Source organism: Leuresthes tenuis, unplaced genomic scaffold (assembly GCF_036924035.1).
Source record: "Leuresthes tenuis unplaced genomic scaffold, fLeuTen1.0.hap1 SCAF_5, whole genome shotgun sequence".
Classification (NCBI taxonomy): domain Eukaryota; kingdom Metazoa; phylum Chordata; class Actinopteri; order Atheriniformes; family Atherinopsidae; genus Leuresthes; species Leuresthes tenuis.
In genome coordinates this window covers 3,215,962-3,239,776 of record NW_027325359.1, presented here as the reverse complement: position 1 = coordinate 3,239,776, position 23,815 = coordinate 3,215,962, and the positions used below count along the sequence as shown (strand labels likewise).

At 39.4% G+C, this 23,815-nt stretch overlaps 1 protein-coding gene across 1 annotated transcript; it reads left to right on the top strand.

Moving 5' to 3' along the window:
• Window positions 1-797: 797 nt before the first annotated feature.
• On the top strand, window positions 798-8,642 carry slc41a2a (solute carrier family 41 member 2a). Its single transcript, XM_072385177.1, has 10 exons — window positions 798-1,136; window positions 1,766-1,873; window positions 2,351-2,422; window positions 2,565-2,709; window positions 3,122-3,268; window positions 3,482-3,629; window positions 4,202-4,281; window positions 7,012-7,143; window positions 8,234-8,382; window positions 8,466-8,642. The coding sequence occupies exons 1-10, from the start codon at window positions 846-848 to the stop codon at window positions 8,640-8,642; spliced, it is 1,449 nt and encodes a 482-aa protein (XP_072241278.1). The 5' UTR covers window positions 798-845.
• The last annotated feature ends 15,173 nt before the right edge of the window (window positions 8,643-23,815 follow it).

Here is a 23,815-nt window from a genome sequence, read left to right as displayed (position 1 = left end):
GTAAGGAGACAGCAGAGTATAACCAAGGTGGATTTGTTAATCTAGGGTGGTGCCATACACGGGCTAACAATTTACTCAGTAGGGGTTAGCGTGTCAGACTTTTCTAAGCCCCCACTTCCTTTTTTGCAATTTTCCAAGGTAAAAACTTATTGGTATAATTCAATGTTTCTTCTTAAGGTCTAAAGGTCTATTAAGATGGGGTTTTTTTTAAAAACAGAAGTACTGAAGGTCGCCCACTACAGCTGAACCTGCTTGGTGAAATCCACAGTAATTGTGCAACATTATGTACCCTGTACCATTCCCTACCATTATCATCTCAGACCCCCTTTACACGCCATCATTTTATGCCTCGCTATGTGTTGTTGATAAAACATACAGTCTCTCATCTCAACATGTCCCCTAACCTCCAGATACACGTTTGCCTCTGTGTTTTTAATATGTAAAACCCTGGATTTACATGAATGCACACATTAATCATCATTGGGTGAGTGAAGATGGAAAAGTGTTGAACAAATGATTGTATGTATGCAAATGCTGACTGTTTCTTTAGTCATTTAACCTCTAAAATATGTTTTTTTTTTTTAAAAGTAATTAGAGAAGCAGGATAACGAACCTGTTGTATCACCTACTGACATTTTCTCAAATTATGTATGGCTTTTGATGCAATATACAGCAGTAAAAGGAGATTTTGTAGACTTTGTAGAAACGGATCAATCACTTCTCTTTAAAGCAAATCCCTTTTGGTGTTGCTCTCTCTCTCTTTTTTTTCAGGCCAGCGGTTTGTGATCACTGACCCAGTACCCAGTGAAAGAGGAGCTGCATCCTGCTGAGCCCAGCTTTACACCATGGTTGTTCCAAAGTCACCAGATAAGAAACATTTGAGCTCCAGTGGAAATATATCACCAGGTGACACCAGTCTCCAGTGCAATCCTCAGGAATACACTGAGACAGACTCTTTGCTCCCCAATGAGCTCTATAGCGGGTCTAGAGTCAGTGGATCCACGAGAGCAAAGGATGCAGAGGGCTCAGGTGCAGGTACAGAATCGATGCGCTCCATGGTGCTACAGATTCTGGTGCCATTTCTGCTGGCTGGGCTTGGGACAGTTTCCGCTGGGATGCTACTTGAATTAGTTCAGGTAATAAAACACCCAGTGTGTGTTATTATTCAAGTCTTCCAAGGACAAGCCTGTTACATGCGGCAGATATTCTGATGTCTGCAGTACCGGGAGGCAAAGGGACAAATACCAAGATGTAAATGAAAGTTCTGTTTTTTTTTAAACATACAGTTTCTATAATTTTTTCTCAGGTTTTCTTGGTTCTGGCTGTCAAACATATAGCTAAGGTTAGCTTCAGACCATCTTGATGTGGTAAAAGGGTTAATCCAGACCGGCATTTCCAAACGTGCTATCAATCAAGGAGATCGTATGTAAAATTGGGTTTCAGTTAAGCTTGAAAAAGGTGTGTGTGACTAGAGGAACATTATGGATCAGACACTTTGGAAAACCATTATGGGGAGAATTCATTGCATTGAGTCATGTTGTTGTTGGTGTGAGTGTTCTGTTCTGAGATCAGCTGAACAATAAACACTGAAACTACGACAAAGAGAAAAGTTTAGACTTGAAAATTGCTGAATGAAAATCTCTTTCACACACTGTGAATCCTCTTGACTGAAAGTTCTGTAAAAATGATTTCTCGTGTCTTTGTTGTGATGGCATCTATAACTTACTTACACCTGTGTACTGTTCTCTGTGTGTTTTTGCGGCAGAGCTGGGACGTCTTCCAGGAAATCACAGAGATCCTCATTCTGGTCCCTGCTGTTTTAGGCATGAAGGGAAACCTGGAAATGACGCTCGCCTCAAGACTTTCCACTGCTGTGAGTGTTGAAATGCAAACACAGATACATAAAAAAACAAAATGATGGTGTAGAATGCAGTTGCAGACCAAAAGTGTTTAAGTTCTGACCCTTTAATGCTCTAAAACTACTTGTTAGATAACTATTTCAACAGTATTGTAGTGGAATAGCACAAGACATTCAGAGGATGGCATTTTGAAAGAGATTAATTGGTGAGCATGCAGTGACATTAAAATAAACTAGCAAAAAAAGCTGAATAAATGTAGTAAAACATTGGGATCTCTGGGATCATTGGGAACACCAGAAAAACAGCTGAATCAAAGCTGAATGATAGTACTGACTGGTTTACAATAACCGCTTTCCCAGAGTTATATTTTTGCTGTCCTCCACCATGGGTGTGAAACTCCTCACTGACTTGTGAAGATTACAGCAGCAGATCATCTTACAGTACAATATCCTGCTGTATTTGAAAGAAATATATGGATCTTATGTTGACAGGTGAATGCAGGGAGAATGGAAACTGCCAGAGAAAAGTGGATGCTGATTGTTGGCAACCTGGCGCTTAAGCAAGTATGCTGTTTTCATTTGAAATAAATCTTACTGTGGGCTTAATCTTCAAAATAAAACATAAACCCATTAATCTCTGAAATATGTTTTACAATGTCAACTAACAAGAATTATGATTTATTTTCCTATTTCTCTCATTTTACAGCTACAAGCCACAGTGCTGGGCCTGTTAGCTTCTCTCATGGCAACTCTCTTGGGCTGGATGGCAGAGGGGAAGATGCCCTTTGATCACATAGTGCTGCTATGTTCAACCAGTGTTTCTACTGCCTTCGTGTCCTCATTGCTGCAAGGTAACAACACATGTGCAAAACACAATACATGTCCTCTTTATGTTGGCTAACCCTGAGTTTATGTTGCATCATTTAGACCCACCTTGATAAATGACACCACTCTTTTAAAAAAAAAAAAAAAAGTTAGCCAAGTTTCTTGGCACAGAAAAATATCTCTTTTGCAGAAAATCTTCTTTAACTTCAGGTAGCTGAAGCTTTTTTTTTGAAGGGATGAACTGAGGTGTCATCATTGAAATATTTGTATTATTTCTGGTTCTTAGTATCTGCTATAGAGGCTTGGAGGTATCCAAGAATCATGTCTGCATCCCAAAGAAGGATTTCTTGGCTCATTAAGTAGATATTACATTAGTATGAACACCTTCAGGACTATGCATCACTCATATGCAAAGGACTTATCTTAAACCTCCTTCAGGTGTCATTGTGGTGGGAATAATCATCGGCTCCAAGCGGTTGGGGATCAACCCTGACAACGTGGCTACGCCAATGGCAGCCAGCTTTGGAGATCTCATCACTCTGGCCTTGTTGGCCTGCTTCAGTCAATGGTTCTACTCCCTTGCAGGTGAGTGAAATGAGAATAATGACATGCTCTGGTTGGCCAATCTAAATGCTACAAGCCAGTACAATTATTCACTAGAGTGTATTTTACACTTTTGGCCAGAAGATGACGCCTGTGATTCTTGATTAGTATTCAAACGCTCACAGACCTGTCACAGTTTTAAATGATATCCTGGTAATGAAAGAAAATATTAATAATAACAATATCTTTTCACAGAACTTTATCCTTACGTGTTGTACCTGGTCAATCTATCATATTTATGCCTGATACCTGTCTGGGTCGTTGTCTCCTCCAAACACCCAGCCAGTCACATCCTGCTGCGCACAGGCTGGGAACCAATCATTACAGCGATGGTCATCAGCAGGTACTCACTGGCTCCATCTACAAGTTGCACATATTTTTGGAAGCCTGGACATTTTGAGCATATATTTTTAGTGTGAAATTTAAAGTACAGATACTTTTTTATAATTCATGCATAGTAAAAATCGGACTACTTTAAAGCATAAACTTTACAGTCAAATTAATTTGGCTCATACACTTACAGAATTCAGTCATTCTTTAAACAAGAAGATCTGAAGATCTATGCGCAGGAGCTGTCATAGACAGCAAAAATAATTAACTGTGTGTTCGTAAAAGTATATCGAGACTTTATCAAGATTTTATTCATTTTGGCATGATTAAAATCTTTATGCAGTCATATGCAGTAATAAAAAAGTTGTCAGTACCACCTACCAATCACCTATTTTCATGAACAAGAAAGGACCCTCATTCAGACAAACTTTACAGAGTTAAACTAGTTTAAAAGTGAAAATTCATGTAAAGTTCTTATGTTGATGATGTGGGAGGAGGGAGGTATGGGTGAGCGTGTTTATTAGCATGTGAGGTACCAGAAGTTTTTAAATTTTAGATTTTTAAAACTTATTTCTTGTCTTTTAGTATTGGAGGACTTATTCTAGAGAAGACTGTGTCAGATCCAAACTTGACAGGAATCATAGTTTATGCTCCAGTCATAAATGGTAAGTTGCTGTCTTCATTATAATATTGTTTTTTTAATTCTTTTTCATCTTTTGAGACGACATCAATCAAATGTCAGCAGCGGAAATCTACAACACTACAGTTGTAGGATGTGGAAATACAACACAATATATACACAGTGAAACATGTGTTAAGTTAACCAGATCATATTAACATCACCTAAAGGCTAAAGCTGCTACAAATTTACAACAACAAGTTAATTTTCTGGTTCTGTTTTTCAACATGTGGTTTCCTTAAAGGTCTCTTAGGCTTTCTGGTGCTCTGCTGACATACATCAACAGATTATTATCTAAAATAAAGCTCATATATCTCAGTGTTAGACCATCCCAGTGTGGTACGAAGCATTAATCAAGTCAGGCTTCTCCAAACATGCCATCATATTGTGTGCGAGGTTGTCATATAATGCATAGGTTCACAGGGTAACATCTGGTATCTTACCTCGATCCCAGATATAATGAAGGTCTGGAAAATTTATGTTATGGACTGAAGACCAGTCCCGGGTGCACCCTGCCAGAGAATAAATGGACACCCTTCGATGAAACTAATTTGACAGGTGACCTTTGATCTCTTATCGATCGATCAAAGTAATTAGACAGGTAACCTTTGATCTCTTATCGATCGATCAAAGTAATTTGACAGGTAACCTTTGATCTACTTCTGGTTGCTCACATCTGGACATGTGGCCTTTGACATCCAAGGGGGGGTTTATAGCTAAGGTCAGGAGGTTGTGAGAAATATATTAGTTGAATGTTTAAATAAGAGAAAGGGTTAGAGTTAATAGGAAAGGTTGAGTTTTAGAAAGTCCTCCTTTTTGACAGCTTCAAACACCGGTATCTGTAAGGTAAAGATGAGAAAATAATTAGATGTGGGGGGTATTGTTCGACCTAGGAGTTGTCAGCACTGCGAGGATTTGGGGTGGGGGGTGAAACAGTTAATATTGGGCATCAGTGTCTCGACAATCATGCTTTGTTACTGTTTCAGAAAGAGGCCATGGCTATTTGTAGCAAATAGGGATAAGCACAAATTACATAAAAAGGTCTCTCTCTTAGTTTTCAGTAATATTGCATTTGGTGATATGACAAAAAATCATGCTTTGTTACTAGTTCACTAACAGACCTAACTTTGATCATTTTTACAGCTATGGTCAGGATTTAGTAAGGCACAGAGTCGATTATTTTCTGAAGAGATAAGAGGCTTTTAATAATATCTTGCAAGAGAGAATAACACAGTACAAGGTACAGAGCTGCTCTGACCACTGAGACAAAAACAATTCAGTTATAATTTCCTCCCAAGCTACTGTCAAGGTTACACAGAAGCACCTGCTTCATTTCTATCCTCCTTGAAGTGCAGCTTTATCATATAATGAGCACACAATGTTTTCAGGAGGAAAGAGAAAAACAAGATATGTTGGTATCTTACGACGAGGTCATCTGCAGGTTATACACAGCAACACTCAATACAATGCATATAAGAACTAATTTTCCATCACAATACAATGGATTGTAGGGCAAATCACTGTGTGAAAAAGAAACATGACAACCTGTTCCTAACTGATGACCCAATCTGAAACTCTTAGTTGATTGTATCTTACCAGCATCTGCTAGTCTGAGGTTTACCAGATGAAACCACAAGGTGGTGCTGTGGCTACAGGCTAAAGTCAACACTGCCCAGAAAATTTGTTCTGTGGTTAGGTGCTGATTTTGGGAACAAACCACTCAGAATAACAGTTACACTTTAAACGGTTTGTATGATTGCATAATATCAAACTGTTAGATAAAGTTACAAAGGTATACCAGTATAAGTAAAAGTCAAGATACATAAGCTGTCTGGGATTAGACCTTTCAGTCAGTAGATGCCAGGAACCACACATCTCTGCTGGGAGTATCTGCATGGCCTTTGGGGGTTGGATGGTGTGGTGGAAAAAATATATATTATCCAAGTACTGTTAAGGTGAAAAGTGCTCAGACAGTTTTATTGAATTGTTCTTGCACAAGAGAGAGCAAGACTTCAACACAGAGCACCTGTGTCAGAGTGTAGCTCAGAGCATGTTTTTCTACACCCAAACACAAGAGAAGGAAAAAATGTACCAGAAAAGTACCAGACTATGCAAGCTAACCTCTTCTTATCTCTGGTTTCTGCAAACCGTCTGGTTTCTGCAGACGGCCTTGCGCAAAACAGAATGAACAATGAACAAAAGAAAAGTTTTACTGGACCACATTGTGCTTGAGAAAAGAAGACCAAGTCTCACAAGTAATTTAAACATGATGAGACACAAGCATAAGGCTAAATAAAATTTTCCGTTATAGAGGGGGTGGCCTCCTCTCACTATAAGTGAGGTGTAAATTAGTTCTTCATTGATCTAACAACTTTTTTCTTTTTAATGTGGAAATGATGATCTTTTCATACCAGTGTCCTGCTGACTCCAGACAACCAGGCAATTGTCATCAACGTAACAAACCCCCAAAAAACTTAAAGGTGTCTTTCCTGCATTCCATTGATCTCTGTATTCAACTTGGTACTGAACTGTTTGTCTGCTTCATACGGTGTTTTACTGCATACTGTTGGCAAAGGTATTGTGCACCTTGTGGAATCAATGTTGGTCCCTGCCAACTTTTACAGTCTTCCTCCTTAGTTATGACACATGGTCGTTATCATCACAGCTGGCTAAGTAATTCAAATAACCATTCCTTTGCTTTTTCTTTCCCTATCAGGTGTTGGAGGAAACCTTGTCTCCATACAGTCTAGTCGCATTTCAACTAATCTGCATTTGAATTACTCTCCTGGAGAGGTGCCTGAGGGCCGTAAAACCTGCTTCAATCCCTGTCACACTTTTTTTGGTTCAGGTATGCGAGATTAACATCAAAAGTAATGTGTTTAAATGGGTTTTTAAGCTGTGGGCACTTACACCAAATCAAGCTGATTACATCCTTTCACATTGTCTGTAGTAGTGGGTTTATCCGCAGTGGTCTTTGAGGTTATACTGTATTACGAACCAGTCCAGGAGATAAGCTTGTAACTAAGACAACACATGTACAAATGCATGAAACATGTAACATGGAGAAAATGAACTTTTATTGCATGGTTTCTAATAAGGAGAATAACTTGCCATCATTCTGAACATCTTATCTATGAATTTGAGATTCTATTCTTTCAAATGCAAATAATCAGTGCAATGTGTAGTGGGTCGTCACCTCACCTCAATCAAACTGACATGAAGGTTCAAACTATGGTCTTAAAAGTTCTTAGAATCAGCTTTATTCGCCAAGTACATAGGCATTTACAGCACAAAGTCTTTAAAGTTTGATTCACTCTCTCCTTTGGAATAATCAGATTAGGTGTCCTGAAATTGTGAAAGAGTGCATTTATGTCCAATGCATGAATAAATCAGAAATACAAAGTCAACCGTGAGGCCCTTTGTGGCACACTTTAACCACCCAATGTGACAGCTTTGCATACATGTTGTGTTAGACAGCATAGCTTTCTCAGAATATTGGGTTAGTTTACTATCTTTCAGTGAACCGTGAACTTCAGCTCCAGACAGCGGGACCCAGAGTCTGTCAGATACAGTATATAAATTTATTCCCCTTTTGTCCATGAGTCGTTTCGATCAGTTTCAATGCCTCCATACTGGACATTCAATTTCCGATGTCTAGTGAAAATTAGCATGTGCACCTGAGTGTTGTGTTCAAATACTGCCAAGCTAAGTTGGGGCCAGTAAAAACCATCCCTTACTGCAAAGTCATTTGACACAGGACTTAATGCTGATTAAAGTTTTACATTGCTCTGGAGAGAGCCAGATGTTAGCGAGTGTTTGCAGGTTTTTGACTAAGGTAAAAAGGATTCTAGAGATATTCAAATAATTTACTAAGAGCATCTCTAACTCAACACCCATATGCCACACACATAATCTTATGTTCAGCTTTGTCTTTGCAGGAGCAAACCACCGGTCTGCTCAGGTCCTACTTCTTTTGGTCCTTCCTGGTCAGCTGATCTTCTTACACTCTATTTACCTGATGAAAGGAGGTCTCACTTTGCCCAGTCCTCTCCTCACTGTCTTCTTCTTGTCTGCTTCCCTGCTCCAGGTGAGTTAGCTGTGCTGTAATATTCCCCCTGCAGACTTCAGCAGTGGTCTGGTGACATTAACTCTACTTTCTTTGTTTCTCAGGTCTTCTTCCTGCTGTGTATAGCTGACTGTTTGGTCCACTGTCTGTGGCGGAGGGGCAAAGACCCTGATAGTTACTCAATACCCTACCTCACAGCCCTTGGAGACCTTCTTGGGACTGCTTTCCTCTCTCTTGCATTTCTCATTCTGTGGTGCATCAGTGACTCTGGCAGTCTGTAAAAGAAGAAAAGAAAAGAAAAGAATTGATGCCCAAAGTGTTATGGTTTGTGTAAATTTGTTAATTTGGTTTTTCTGGATTCATTGTTTCGGTTTTGTGTTCTTGAGTTATTGGGTTGGTTGTAAGGTTTTCTTCATTTTATATTCTCGTATTTACTTGTTTCTTTTCAAGTTACTCCCGTGTTTTGTCTTTATTAGCTTTACTTTGGGTCAGTTGGTCTTGTCTTAGTTCTACTTTGTTTCTTGTTTCACCTTCTCTCATAGTTTTCCTCAGTTCCCTCCTGACTGGTCATTAGAATAAATCTGTCCAAGCTCATGTGTCTCAAGTATTTAAGCTCCCTGGTTTCTCACAGTCTTTGTCAGACCCTTGCTGTAACAATTCCATGGTTTGCGTCTCAGTTATTTCTAATTCATGTTCAAGTTTTTTGTCTCAGTCAGGTTTTGTCAATTCTTAGGCTTTGCTTTTTTTTACAGTTTAGTTTAGTTTCTGGTGTGCTGGCTTGGCCCTGCTTTTTGTTATAGTTCTTAATAAATAAAGTGAAGTTTTACAACAACTTGCTGCCTTATCTGTGTCTGCATTTGGATTCTTCTCCTCTCTCCACCACCCATTGCGACACTGACGAAGAATAAGTTAAACGAAACACAGCTACTAGTGATAAAACAATAAATAGAAGGATGGAGAGAGTAAGTCTTGTTTTCCTCACATCCCAAAAAAAGTAATCACCTCTTTGTTATAAATCACTTAATCACTTTCCTTTTTCTCATGGTCCCTCAAACCCTCCAGCAACATGTCAGGGTGAGAGGGACTGCTTCATGTTAACAGCTGAAAACATCTGGATGCTGTCAATCTTTCCACATGACCTCACGACACATTCATTGACACATGTGGTTCTTTAGGCAGTTTGTTGTGTTGGGTCAGTCCTCTCTGATGTTTAAGATACCATCACGACAAACACTTACCTCTTTGTGGTGACATTTTTTATTGATAATTTTTTTACTCTCTCATTACAATTTAATCAGATTTTTAATCTGTATGCGCCTTTGTTCAGAAATGAGATTCATTCTTTCTTCAAAATGTAATCGGACTGATAATGAATAATCCAGAGGTTTATTTAGTTAATTAGATTACTTAGCTGTTGTTCGGCAGTCAGATGTATTATAATAAATGTAATGATCTTTTTATATTCATGTATTTATCTACTTTTTAAATGGTCCTTTTTATAAAGTTGTTACAGTGTTATATCATGGAGCATATTGGCAGAACATGACTACTTCAATATTTACCAAACAGCTTCTTTAAAGTAATAATTGGAGTCAAATGACAAAAGCTTCTTTAAAGCATCCAGAGAGAATATATATATATATATATATATATAAAACAACATGTGTGAGTGTGTGTGTGAAGGAGTCATGAAAGGTTAAAGAGAGGAGGAGTAACATAGATGTATTGTGTTTATTTTGGAGGAGGAAAGGAGAAAGTAAGAGTAAAAGTACGAGTCCCCCCCCCACTGGGTTTTCTGATATCCTCCATGGTCCAACTTGATGCTGAATGGGTTTTCTTAAACAGAAACTGGACAGCAGTTCCTAATTACAAAATTTGTTTAGACATTGCTGAGGGACACTGGAGATGCTCTGTGCTCCTGGAGTGTCACTGTATTATTTCCAATGGGAGACGAGGCACAACAAGTCCACAGACACACGTCTCTTGCTTCTGTTATCTATGTAACATACCATACACTTACAGCACTTGTTCACATCCATTTTGCAAAGCATTTACAGTCAGTTTTATATTTCACCAAATTTGCATGTACCTTTTCCAACAAAACTGAGTGCACCACTTTGTTTATTGCAACAACACACTTTTCAGAGCGAGTTTTCTTTAATAATCTTTGCGAAGATCATCAGTACGACACAAGTGAATGACAGATGAACAGATATTTTCCATTACAACACTCATCACATTAACTCATCACACTGTTATGATGAGCAATTAAAAAATTAAATTTGACCTTATGCTTATTTTTAGCAGCACCCCTTTTATTTGCTGTGATGAGCAATTAAATATGCATGCTTGAATGCTTTCTTTTTCCTTTCTGATTTGCAGATATGTATTTGCTTACCGCTGCGGTGTCTTGTGGGTGTACTGTGTGATGGAAAATGTATTGCGCCGCCATAGGAATGTGTGGGGTGTTGTTTTTCTCTCTTACAAACAACGGGTGCCTCATCCTGTGTTTTTCACAAGATTTACAAAAGTTTTTCTATAAAAGAAATATCCTGGTTGCATCGGCTGGTTGTGCACCTGAGGTGACTTAGTCAGTAAGTAAGAATCTTATCTGTTCCATGCACATTTCCCACCTTTGTGTGTAAGTATCATCAGTATTTTTATTTGATTTCATGAAATCATTTAACTATTTAGCAGAAACGTGCTTTACAGAAATGTTTAAAGTGAGTTAGATTATGAGGATATTAACAAAAACAAAGAAATAAAATCTGCTACGGGAGTCAGATATTCCCAATGGCTTTCTTAAAGAGGAAAACTCAGAGAAATTTGAAGACATCTGCAGCGAGTCTGAGTCATATGAGTTTTCATGGCATTTAAAAACAGCCACAGTGGACCAGAGAGTTGTACAAGCGAAACAATAAATCAATACTATTAGCAGTTTCTAAGCCTGCAGATAAATATTAATTAAATCAAACAGTATAACATTGAATAAAATGAAATGTGTTTACACTGTCGCCACTCAACCAGATTAACAAACTGTAAAAAGGAGTGGGTTTTAGAAAATTTTAGATAATTAGAGGTCTGAGCTGCTCTGATTGGAAACGGTAGATCAATCCATTTGTAACAGGTTCAACATTTAACTTAACTTGGTAAATCAAATTTTATCTCAACTACAACAACAACTGGTAAAGTAAAATATATATATATTGGTTTTATATTGAGAAATGTACACTATCTAACAAAACAGCTGATGACTTCATGATGATTGAGTTTACATGAGAGAAAATGAAAAGACATCCTTCGATCAAACTAATTTGACAGGTGACCTTTGACCTCTTATCAATCGATCAAACTATTTTTGACAGGTGACCTTTGACGGATGTAGGCCTTTGACGGAGGTTGTGAGAAATATATTAGTTGAATGTTTAAATAAGAGAAAGGGTTAATAGGAAAGGTTAAGTTGTAGAAGCTGTCGACAGCTTCAAAGACTGGTCCCTGTAAGGTAAAGATGAGAAAATAATTAGATGTGGGGGATATTGTTTGATCCGTGGCTTTGAGGGCCAATGAGTGGACAGGGGAGGGGTTTCGAGTAAAGGATAGTTAATAATGATCCTAGTGTCTGTACAAGCATACATTGTTACTGTTTCAGTAAGGGACAGGGCATTCTGTTAGGGTTTACATCTGGCTGCATCTGACTGAATATCTCATGCTGTGATGAGGAGCTTGGGGCCCCTGTGAATATGTCAGGAGGATACAGGGGGGAGAAACAGGTGGGGGTTAGGGATGATAGTGTCTTGACAAAGAGATTTCAGTTGTTATCTCATGATATACCATGTGCCATATTTACATTATATGCTGCATTTTTTCTACTCATGTGATATGAAATGTATGTGCGTACAGACAAAGGGAACAGGACAGAGTGTTCCAGAGTTCAACAAAGTTTAACAGTGTCAGAAAAATTCTCTTCAAAATTAGGCTCAGAGTTGCTGGATATGATTAACACAAAACATTTATTTCTTGCAAGAAGGAGACAAGTCCGCACAACATGTCAGGAAGCTGGCTCAGAGTTGTCAGTCGTCTGGTGCTCTTGCTATTTATATTGTTTATGTTTGCTGACCACACATTGTTATGGGAAAAGGCAGTTCTCGCCATTCATTATTATGGGAAGGGACATTCAATGTTATGGAAAAAGGCGCATTTCTCACCATTTAATATTATGGGAAAGACTAGTGCATGCAGTCAAAACACTTTTGCTTGTGTTAGCCCGATTTTTTCATTGGAAGCCCAAGAACAAGCTGGAGAAATCGTTTATTAAAAAAGTATTTATTAGTGGTCACAAGTAGAGTATATTGCAGCGCTGGACTCGGAGTGCCAGAGCTCCCGCAGGAAATCGGTCAGGCCGAGCCCCGTTATCCGGAAACATGTCATATTTATATTCAGCTTTATCTCACAGAAGTTGTATTCACACTTGTCAGAGTATAATTGGCCAGTTTTTAGTGGCATGATCAGGCCAGCTGCTGTCCTTGTTGTGTTCTTTGGATGTGATAAACAATGTGTGTGTGTGCTGTTTTTAGGCGTGGATCTAATGTACCAGACCTATCTACTCTACTAGAGATGTTTTGTCTGACCCAGTTGTTTATGTCATTCTAAGGTCTTGGACCCTTTTAAGGTCATCGATTGAGCAGTATGAGCACAGTGGAAAAGTACCAGCTAGGAACATAGGTTATTTAGTAAAATACAGAATATGAATTTATAATGTCTAACAACAAAGCCAATTATAACACTTGATACATAGTATTATGAGAAGAGAAAAGTTGGGGAGGAAACCTCCCCCCCATCACAGAACTCTTATTCTTGCAGCTTTTCTCATAGTATAACTATATAATTTTTCCAACAAACAGCAATGCACCCCTGCAAAAGTGATTCAAACCAATGTGCATGAGTATCTCTTTATTTGAATATTTGACTGAGTCACACGCTCTGAATTCGCTCAAGTACCTTTCATTATCTTACATTTGACAAGGTTACGCGCTCAGAACTTTCTATGCAATCTTTTGATTTGTAAACCACTTCCCCTTTTCTAATCTCTGAATAAAACCAGGCTGCTGCAGGGAAAGAGTCAGAGAGGAGTTGCTTGAAATCATTACTGTTTTATACAGCGGTGACGGCTCTCCCCTTTTGCAAAAGCTGAAACAAATATTGATCTCTTGTGTGGTTAATTTCTGTTTAAGGTAGGACTTTGTTAATAAGGATAAAAACCATATAAAAAATAATCCAAACGTATTCTTATAGACAGAAAGAAGAGTGAGTGTGAGGTGCAGAATGTGGACGGATGTGAATGGGATGAATGAAATATTCTGTAAGAAAAGTTTTATTTATGTGTTATGATTCAATAGAAAAGTTACATTAGAAATGACCTGAGTTGTTTAATCTTAAGTAAAACAGAATATACTAAAGGCAGAGCTGTTCTGAGTAAGGTAAAGCACAGTGCTCTGAACTGCACGATTAAAGGCCTAATTTATATCAAAGGAAAAACAAAAAGGATGTGAAAGGTGTTTAGATCGTCAGCTCGTCCGGGGAAGGGGGTGATCACAGCGCTTCTACCTTTGTTGTTTGTGACGATTGTGACGAAGTGGGTACTTCACACAACTGCAGGGTCGTTGATGCCTGAATCATGCTCCAGTATAGTCCAGTATACTCTTTTGTCCTCTTTGGCCTTTTTGAGGTCCTGTCTGGCCAGCCTGAATGTCCCCATGTCACCCTCTCTATATGCCTGTTCTTTTTCCGGAGCCTGAGATCTATGAGCTGCTTGGAGCTGCTCTGAACTGCACAATTAAAGGCCCAATTTATATCAAAGGAAAAACAAAAAGGATCCTGAACAATTTGGCTAACATTTGTGGTGTATAAGGCATGCTTGCCTTCAAACAGCCGATGTGTAGATGGTACAGGAAGTACTCTGCTGACACAGACTTGGTCAAACATAGAAGTATTCTAATGGCCACCAGGTCCGTATCAGATATACAGATTGATGCATCAAATCTGGAGAGATCTTCAAAGTCCCAAAGTCCACTGCAATGTCTCCCAAACTGGGGGTGCTTCTCCCCTTATGTAGGGTAAAGCCTTCCCATATTTGATAATTCTGTATATGCTGCGTGGCCCTAGAGGGGCCCGATAGTCATAATGTAGTGGGAGTGGGACTGAATTATCTGCATCTCAGCAGGTATATAAAATTCCCACAATGCAGTCAAGCCAACATTGAAGCGCAATTTGAAGCAAGAGCCGGTTTTCCTAATGTAATTGGAGCTATCAACTGCACACATGGTACTATAAAAGCACCATCGCATGATGAATTTGTATATCAACAGGAAACATTTTCATTCCATCAATGTACAGATCGTATGTGATGCGCAAATGCTTTGTGGGGGTGGCCTGGTTCAACGCATGATTCATACATTCAGTAACAGAAATGTTGGGAACAGACTACAAGCTGGCACTGTGCGCGATGGGTGGCTTCTTGGTGAGTAACTTTATTCGTGTAATTGTCCTAATATTATTCCCGTGACGTGCATTGAGTATGTTCGCCCCCACTTTCTATCCCGTCTTCACAGCATCATAGTTGGTGTTAAAGTTAGTAACTTGCTGTTTTTTGCTGGTTAAACTACAGCTTAAGATCTTTCTAACAAGCCCCTGATCGTCTGTGTGTGCAAATGTTAATAACTCTGTGCGTAAAGTGTGAAATGTCTTAATCAACCTTTTCCCCGGCGCACTTCTGCACTAGTTACTGTACGAACAAAAGAAATGTGCTTGGATTCATGCGTGCGCACACATTGACACATCCGAATATTTTTGTACATTGGAGGGCATTTTGGTTTGAGCTTACGCCATGTTTCAGTAGGAAATCCACGCAAGTCTTTGTACATGAGGCCCCAGGAGTTTCACGTACAGCGCCATGGAATGTCTTAAAATGATGCTTGAGCTGTTGTAGTGTCTTATGTTTACCACCTGTGCAAAGTTGCCTTTGGAAAATGATAAGAAATCTGTTAATTGCCATCTGTGTAAGGGAGTTATGGGTAAATCAGGACATCTTGAGAATAAAATACACCCCAGTATGTTTGTCCAAGAATAGGCTCAAAATTACGCACCATGTCCGGGCTTTGTGCTTAGTGATGGGAACATGCAACATCTTCAAGGTCACTAGGAACAGGCAGATTCTACTTAATGAAGACCGCACCCTCAGTAAGGAGAGATTTTGGGGAATCCGGGCTTGACACATCTCTCCAGACTTGATGCATCATTCTGTAATTCTGATACGGACCTGGTTGACAATAAAGGTTTCTGTGTTCGACCAACTCTGTGTCAGCAGAGTTCTTCCTGCATCATCTACACACAGGCTGTTTGAAGGCGACCGTCCCCAATACACCACACTGTCCTTTTTCCTATTTCACAGTCAGTAGGTAATTATGAGGCATATTGGTAATGTTGTGACTTTCTGTGGCTTTCTGTGACTTTCAAAAACAAACAATGGTGCTGTTATAATTGGCTTTGTTCTGAGACATTATGTATTCATATTCTGTTTTTTTACTAAATAACCTATGTGCCTAGTTTGTACTTTTCCACTCTGCTCATACAACACAATATATATCCTCGAATGGTCCAAGACTTTAAGATAACATAACTGGACAAAATAACTGGGTCAGATAAAGCGTCTCTATCGGGTCAGATAGGTCTGGTATATTAGATACGCCTAAAACAACACTCACACACGCACATTGTTCATCACATCCAAACAACATGACGAAGACGGTGGTTGGCCTGCTCATGCCACTAAAAACTGGCCAATTATACTCAGTCGAGTGTAAGTACAACCTCTGTGAGATAAAGGTGAACATAAATATGAAATGTTTCCGGATATCGGGGCTCGGGCTGATGGATTTCCTGCAGGAGCTCTGTCACTGTCATACTTTATATGTGACCACTAATAAATACTTTGTTTGACTTAAGATTTCTCCAGCTTATTCTGGGGTTTCCAATGAAAGAATCAGGCTAACAGAGTAACACCAAATCTATTCACTCTTGGTGTTTCTTTCTTTACTGTGGAGTCCTAACCTAATTGCTTTTTCACAAGAAGCTGCCAGTATGAGCAGCAGGCAAGGCAACGAGCTATCCAGCATGTTGCTCTGTACACTAGATGAATGCAGCATTACCAAAAAGACGGCAGAGAGTGAGAGACTACAACGCCCTGCTGTGGTTACACAGATGCCGAGCAGGGTATGTCACTTCCTCTCTTTGGTTGGCTGGATTACAAGAGGAGAGGAAGTGATTAGCATTTCACGCTGTAAGCGAATTCCACCAGGGTTCACTGGAAAGAGAAACTTAAGTTTCCACCAATAAATAGTGTAAAATTTCTACCTTTTAAATTCATCATTAGTATCATGTAATATCATTTGATATTTCAAATTGTATTTCAAATCATTGGTAGTGTTTTTTCAAATAATGACTTTGCTCCATGTGAAGAACATTTAACGTTAGAACTGGTCTCCAGAAAATACTTCTGATGTATATTTTTAACTTTTGCAGAAGTTGAAGTTGAAGCAAAACTTATAATATCATGTCTGTTTGTTTTATATCCCGTGCTGTTTGAGATATTTCTGGTCGAACTATGTGATGACTTTCTCTGTACTGATATGCATGAGAGGATCCTTAAAGGAAAGTGAAACAATGTGTTAGTCAGGGACTGGTGGAGAAGAAATAACATCTGTCGGAAACTTCTGAGAGGAGGAAATGAACTCTCTGACAGTAAAGGTGTTCAAGTGTCTGATATTTGATTGACAGTGATATGTTTCCTGTCCTCTGACCTGACTGGTGCCTCCTAGCTAATACCCATCCCACCGTGACAGATTTCTCGTTTGCCTAAAAGTCTCCATGATCCAACACTGTCCTTTTCTCTCTTCTTTAGTAACCATTTTATGTCCTTTTCCATTAAATCTCAGCATCACCTACAACTTCATGGAACCTACTTCTCGTGAGCTCTTGACCTAACATGCACACACCCTTCCTTTGTTACCATCTTCTTTGGGAAGAACCAAGATAGGTTGGTGGAAGGGATGCCAGATATCATGGTCCTGAGGGCATCTGCTCAAATAGATTTTCAAACCATTTTTAGCTTGTCCTACACTACAAATTAAAGAAAGTATTGTCAGATTTCTCTCCAAAACCACGAACCGCCTTCTGCAGGTAATTCATTTTATTTCACTTCACCAGTTTTCTTTTTTTTTGGCTACCTATAAACCTAAATAGAAGAAGATTCACGGGACTCTTCTTACAATTTTTTTTTTTTCTCTGTTCATATCCCCCCTATAACAACAGGGGAGGATTCTTACAACTCTTATAAGAAAAGCAGCTGTCCCCCTCCCCCCCTAAAACAGAGGAGGATCCTTGGGACTGTAAAGACACTAAAACTGTTTTTTACTCTTGTGCCAACTACAAGGAGAAAATATAAGATGCTGTTAAAACAAGAAAGAATTCTGTTAACTCTTTCCTATTCTGAAATTAACCATTCAATTATTTCCATACATTCATCGCATATATTTCTCACAACTTCTTGACCTAATCGTAACCGTAACCACCCCCTCCTGATATGCTCTTAGAGGTCAAAGGTCACATGTCACAAAGTTTCATAAAAGGCAGGTCAAAGGTCACATATCAAAACTAATTTGATTAAAGGTCCTGTTCATTTATTCTCTGTTATTTCATGTTTTCTCTTATGAAATTGTCAATTTTTACATTTCAGGCCAAACACACAAATAGAATAAATTTTGAAAGGGGCCGTTTATGGCTATTTGTGAAATTTAAAAAAATAAAAATAATAATGATGATTTTTCAAGTATAGGTGGTGGACTCAACAGGTGATTGTAAACATGATTTGATATTATTTATCCATGAAAGGCTCAACAAATGTGTGAGAAAGTCATTGAAATGTTTAAAAACAATATTCCTCGAACAATGATTGCAAAGGAGGAACATTTCTCTCTCTCTACAGTGCATAATACCATTCAAGCAATATAATTTCAGCACATAACATGTAAGGGAACACACCAAAGTTGGACACCCAGCACTGCATCAAGGACTGGTCTTTTATTACTTATATTGTTATTTGTGTTGTTGTTAGTGTTACTCTGCTCAGACTCATGGGAGACGTGCTTGTTTCCTGCCGTTTCCATAGTGATAGCGGCGCGCCAGAGAAATTTATATTATACTTTTTTTTCAGCGTGAGAAATATCACGTGTGGCGTGTGAGTGTGAGAACTTGTTGAAATGCGTGTGTTTTGACTCTTACTTACACTGAATGTGAGATGGTTATGTTAGCCTTTGTTATGAGCTAACGTTAGCCTGTGTTATGCCCCGGCTGGAATCATAACAAATTCACAAACATATTAGGCTGCTGGCGATTTTTAAACCTGCTGATGTAAGCAGTTCTTTCCTCAAGCCCAGCAAAGAGCTGGTGCTACCCTGGAACCATTTTTTCTGGCCCAGAGCCAGTTCTTTGTCAGTGGAAACAGAAAACCCGCTTCCAAACTAAGCACTGGCCCCAAACCAGCCCTGGAACTTTCAAATGGCTATACAAACAAAAAGTGGTTATATGAATGCACACATAAGCACTCCAAGTCATGAAGTGTGATAATATCCATGCATTTCATTGATGAAAGACATCTGGTGGTATTTGAAAATATAATCTTTATTGACGTTGTGGTGAATACTCGTCCATCACTGGAATTGTTCCACCCATGTATGTTTAAGTGCTATGAGATGTCATGGGACAGTAGTTTCTCTGAGTCACCACAGTCAGTCTGGATCTCAGGGAACAATGTAGGTTCAAGAATTCCCAAAAATCGGTCTTTAGTTATGTTAGGAAAACGAATAAGAATAAGAAGAAGCACCGTCGCCTCACAGCAAGAAGGTTCCTGGTTCAATTCCTGGCTGGGGCCTTTCTGTGTGGAGTTTGGATGTTCTCCCTGTGTATGCGTGGGTTCTCTCCAGGTACTCCGGCTTCCTCAAACCGTCCAAAAACATGTCAGGTAATTGGTTTCTCTAAAATTGTCCTTAGGAGTGAGTGTGAGTGTGTGTGTGTGGTTGTTTGTCTCGTTTGTCTCTGTGTGGCCCTGTGATGGACTGGCGACTTGTCCAGGGTTTACCCCGCCTCTCGCCCGATGACCGCTGTGATAGGCTCCAGCCCCCCCCACGACCCAACCCACGGATTAAGCGGGTATAGAAAATGGATGAATGCTCAGGAATACTGTCTGAGTTTCACAAGTATAGGACATTTAATTATCTTGTAGCAAGGGAACAGTTTACACACAGAGGCAGTGATGCAAATGTTTAGAGATACAGAGTTCTCAGGAACCCTTTCTAAGGTAGAATGGACAGAGGCCTGCATATGTACTGATACAAGTTGTTTATTTAACTTCTGGGCCAAGGCCGTGGGATATTTCCTTCTGGCAGTAGGCAGGACTGACTTCTGGGCCAAGGCCGTGGGATATTCCCTTCTGGCAGTAGGCAGGAGTGACTACTGGGCCAAAGCTGTGGGATATTCGCTTCTGGTGTAGTGTCTGGTTACCAGGGTATCTAACAATCCCTGAATGTAATACAATGAAAAAAAACAATGTGTAGCTCTGAGTCAATCATTACTCCTATGGTAAAAACCAATGTGTAGCTCTGAGTCAATCATTAATGCTATGGTAAAAACCAATGTGTAGCTCTGAGTCAATCATTAATGCTATGGTAAAAACCAATGTGTAGCTCTGAGTCAATCATTAATGCTATGGTAAAAACCAATGTGTAGCCCTGAGTCAATCATTACTCCTATGGTAAAAACCAATGTGTAGCTCTGAGTCAATCATTAATGCTATGGTAAAAACCAATGTGTAGCTCTGAGTCAATCATTACTCCTATGGTAAAAACCAATGTGTAGCTCTGAGTCAATCATTAATGCTATGGTAAAAACCAATGTGTAGCTCTGAGTCAATCATTAATGCTATGGTAAAAACCAATGTGTAGCCCTGAGTCAATCATTACTCCTATGGTAAAAACCAATGTGTAGCTCTGAGTCAATCATTAATGCTATGGTAAAAACCAATGTGTAGCTCTGAGTCAATCATTACTCCTATGGTAAAAACCAATGTGTAGCTCTGAGTCAATCATTAATGCTATGGTAAAAACCAATGTGTAGCTCTGAGTCAATCATTAATGCTATGGTAAAAACCAATGTGTAGCTCTGAGTCAATCATTAATGCTATGGTAAAAACCAATGTGTAGCCCTGAGTCAATCAGTAATGAATGCATGTGCGATAACTGAGCGCCATATGTCCAGGTTCACGCTAAGTGCAAAGATGGTAAACAGGAGATATGGACATAGGGGAAAGGTCAGGAGTAGTAGGAGGGACTATTATATGAATAAAGGGGTTTTAAAAAAAGACAGGACAAAGGGCCCAGCCTCGGGTAAACATAGTAGATAAGACATAATGGTGGAAAATTGGGGAAAGTACGCCATATGAAAGGAGGGGCCCGGGGAGGAGCATCCACAGGCCCAACTTGTATAAAAGAGGGGAACTTTCAGAAAAGACTTCAGACTTAGCCCGGGCTACTTCTCATGCATGGTCATATTGTAACTCTGCAATAAACCATCATTGGACCGCGAACCAGCTGAATCTGTCTCATCTTTGATACTTTGTGACTTGTCATCTTTAACTACTAAGTATAGCATTTTAGGTAAATTGAACTCCAGAAAAAGTCACAACAAAGTCACGAAGAATCAAAGATGAGACAGATTCAGCTGGTTCGCGGTCCAATGATGGTTTATTGCAGTGTTACAATATGACCATGCATGAGAAGTAGCCCGGGCTAAGTCTGAAGTCTCTTCTGGAAGTTCCCCTCTTTTATACAAGTTGGGCCTGTGGATGCTCCTCCCCGGGCCCCTCCCTTCATATGGCGTGTTTTTCCTAATCTTCCACCATTATGTCTTATCTACTTAGTTTACCCGTGGCTGGGCCCTTTGTCCTGTCTTTTTTTTAACCTTTATTCATGTAATCCACTACTCCTGACCTCCCCTCTACATCCATATCTCCTGTTTACTATCTTTATTACACATGCATTTATTACTGCTTGACGTGGCTATACCTTGGTACTTTCCATGGCATTAATGATTGATTCGACATTACACAGAGCTAGACTTTGGTACTTTCCATGGCCTCATATCGGGTTTTTCCAGCCTTTACTTTCGTAAGCATTTTTTCCCTATTCTATTACTTTTAGGGCCCGGTAAACTTACACCACAACTTCTCATCTTTAACTATTGAGTATAGCATATTAGGTAAATTGAACGTCGATAGAAAGTCACAACACTGGCAGCAGGGAGTTGTGACTTCTGTGTCAAGGCCGGGTGCAGCTGTTATTCTCATGTAATTATTACACAGGTACATATTTGCAAAATAGGCAGTTACACAGAAGTAAAAATTATTATGTGGCATAAAGGATAAGAATTTTACAATGATCTGCCAAAAAGAGCAAAATGCAAGTAGGGTGCATCTATTTAGCCAACATCAGAGAAGCATGCGATGAGATAACCTCAGGGTTGACTGTGAAGCTCCCTCAGGCTTTGCTTTTTATTCTCTAAGAGAGGCTCCGCCCAGTCACCACCACCACCACCTCACCCTTTCATACACCATAATAAATCAACCATTAGCTCTAACACGTTCTGACCAACGTGCATTTTTAAAACGCTATCAGCATCTCTTGGCACACTATCTTCATAGCTCTTTATCTTTACTTCATAGTAATTTCTGGTGCCTCTTTATCTTATTCCCCTAAGTCCATCTAGAGAGTGACGTGTCTGATACTTAACAGGTTCAGAAGGGCGAAGGGGTGTCCAAATGAGAGATGAACAACAGTAAAACATAAACATTTGGAGTAAACACATTTCTCAGTTAAGTGCGTTTGGGGGAAGCTCACCAGATATGTTTACTGTATAATCTGGCTATGTGCCTGTTGACGGGGACTCGAAGCATCTACAGAGTTACCAAATATGAGAAAGTGTTACCCTACTTAAGGGGAGAAGCACGCCCAGTGTGGGAGAGATTGCATTGGACTCTTTTCTGTCTTTTCAAACCCCAGCTGGTCGAGGCAGATGGCCATCCTTCCTGAGTCTGGTTCTGCCAGAGGTTTCTTCCTGTTAAAAGGGAGTCGTTCCTCTCCACAGTCGCCACAGGCGCGCTCAGGACGGGAGATTGGACTGAAGACAAGTTTCGGTGCAATCTGTTGGTTTCCTTAACTAGGATATTATTTTTTTGAATTGGCTCTATATTAATTAATTGGATTATGATTACAATGAATTGAATTCCAATTGGCTTGAATTGGACTATATTATTTAAGTGCCTTGAGATGATAATTGTTGTAATCTGGCGCTATATAAATAAAATTGAATTGAATTGAATTGAATTGAAGATCTCTCCAGATTTGATGCATCAATCTTTAATTCTGGTACGGACCTGGTTGGCAATAAAAGATTTCTATGTTCAGCCAAGCAGGAGCATTATTGTGGGGGGTGAAAAGTGGGACGGAGTTACCAGGGCCCCAAGTGGTGGGGGGTTAGAGGAGTCTGGAATTCTTTTTCCTTTGAATGTTAATATCATTAAAAGATCATAGTAAATGTTGCTAACTAATGTACATTTAATGTTTTGGGTAAATAGATCTGATTTGTTGATTGATGAATTGTTAGTGTCTAATCCTACATATAGTGTCTGAGTGCAGCCACCCTCACCCCTTGCACGAGATAGTTTAGTCCGCCTTCACTGGTCTTTTTAGGCTCCCACATTTATATATTTTTTTCCCTAAAGTTCTGCTCTGTGTTTTACTGTAGCCTATGTTTGGCTGTAGCCTAATTAGAATGAGAGACTAAAGGCTATTCCATCCAAAGTTGAGTTGACTTTTTTGTCACATCACAAAAATGTCACGGGGGAATTTGATGCCACACCCCTGTGACCAAGTCTGTGCCAGTTGAGTTCTTCCTGTGCCATCTACACATCCATATAATAACCATTCCCAGACTTACCTGTCAAAAATGTACTAATGTGTGTATATTGAAAATTAAATTACTTTCTCAGGATTTTCAGGATATTTGCAAAATAAGTTCCAGAGAGATGGGACGAACATCAAGGCTATCAACTTTAGGTTTAATGAATTTAATAATTAGGTATAATTTAAGTGGACCTGTATCAAACTTACTGACTTACTTTCTCTTTTAGTTGCCTTGAGGTGACTTTTGTTGTGAATAGGTTTCGTTTTAATTCATTAAATTGAACTGCATTTTTGGTTTGATTCTCAGTACACACTGCATTCCAACTGGTGGCGGCAGCACACCAAGACGTCGCCAGAAGACCTCCATTAAAACAAAACTAGGAGGA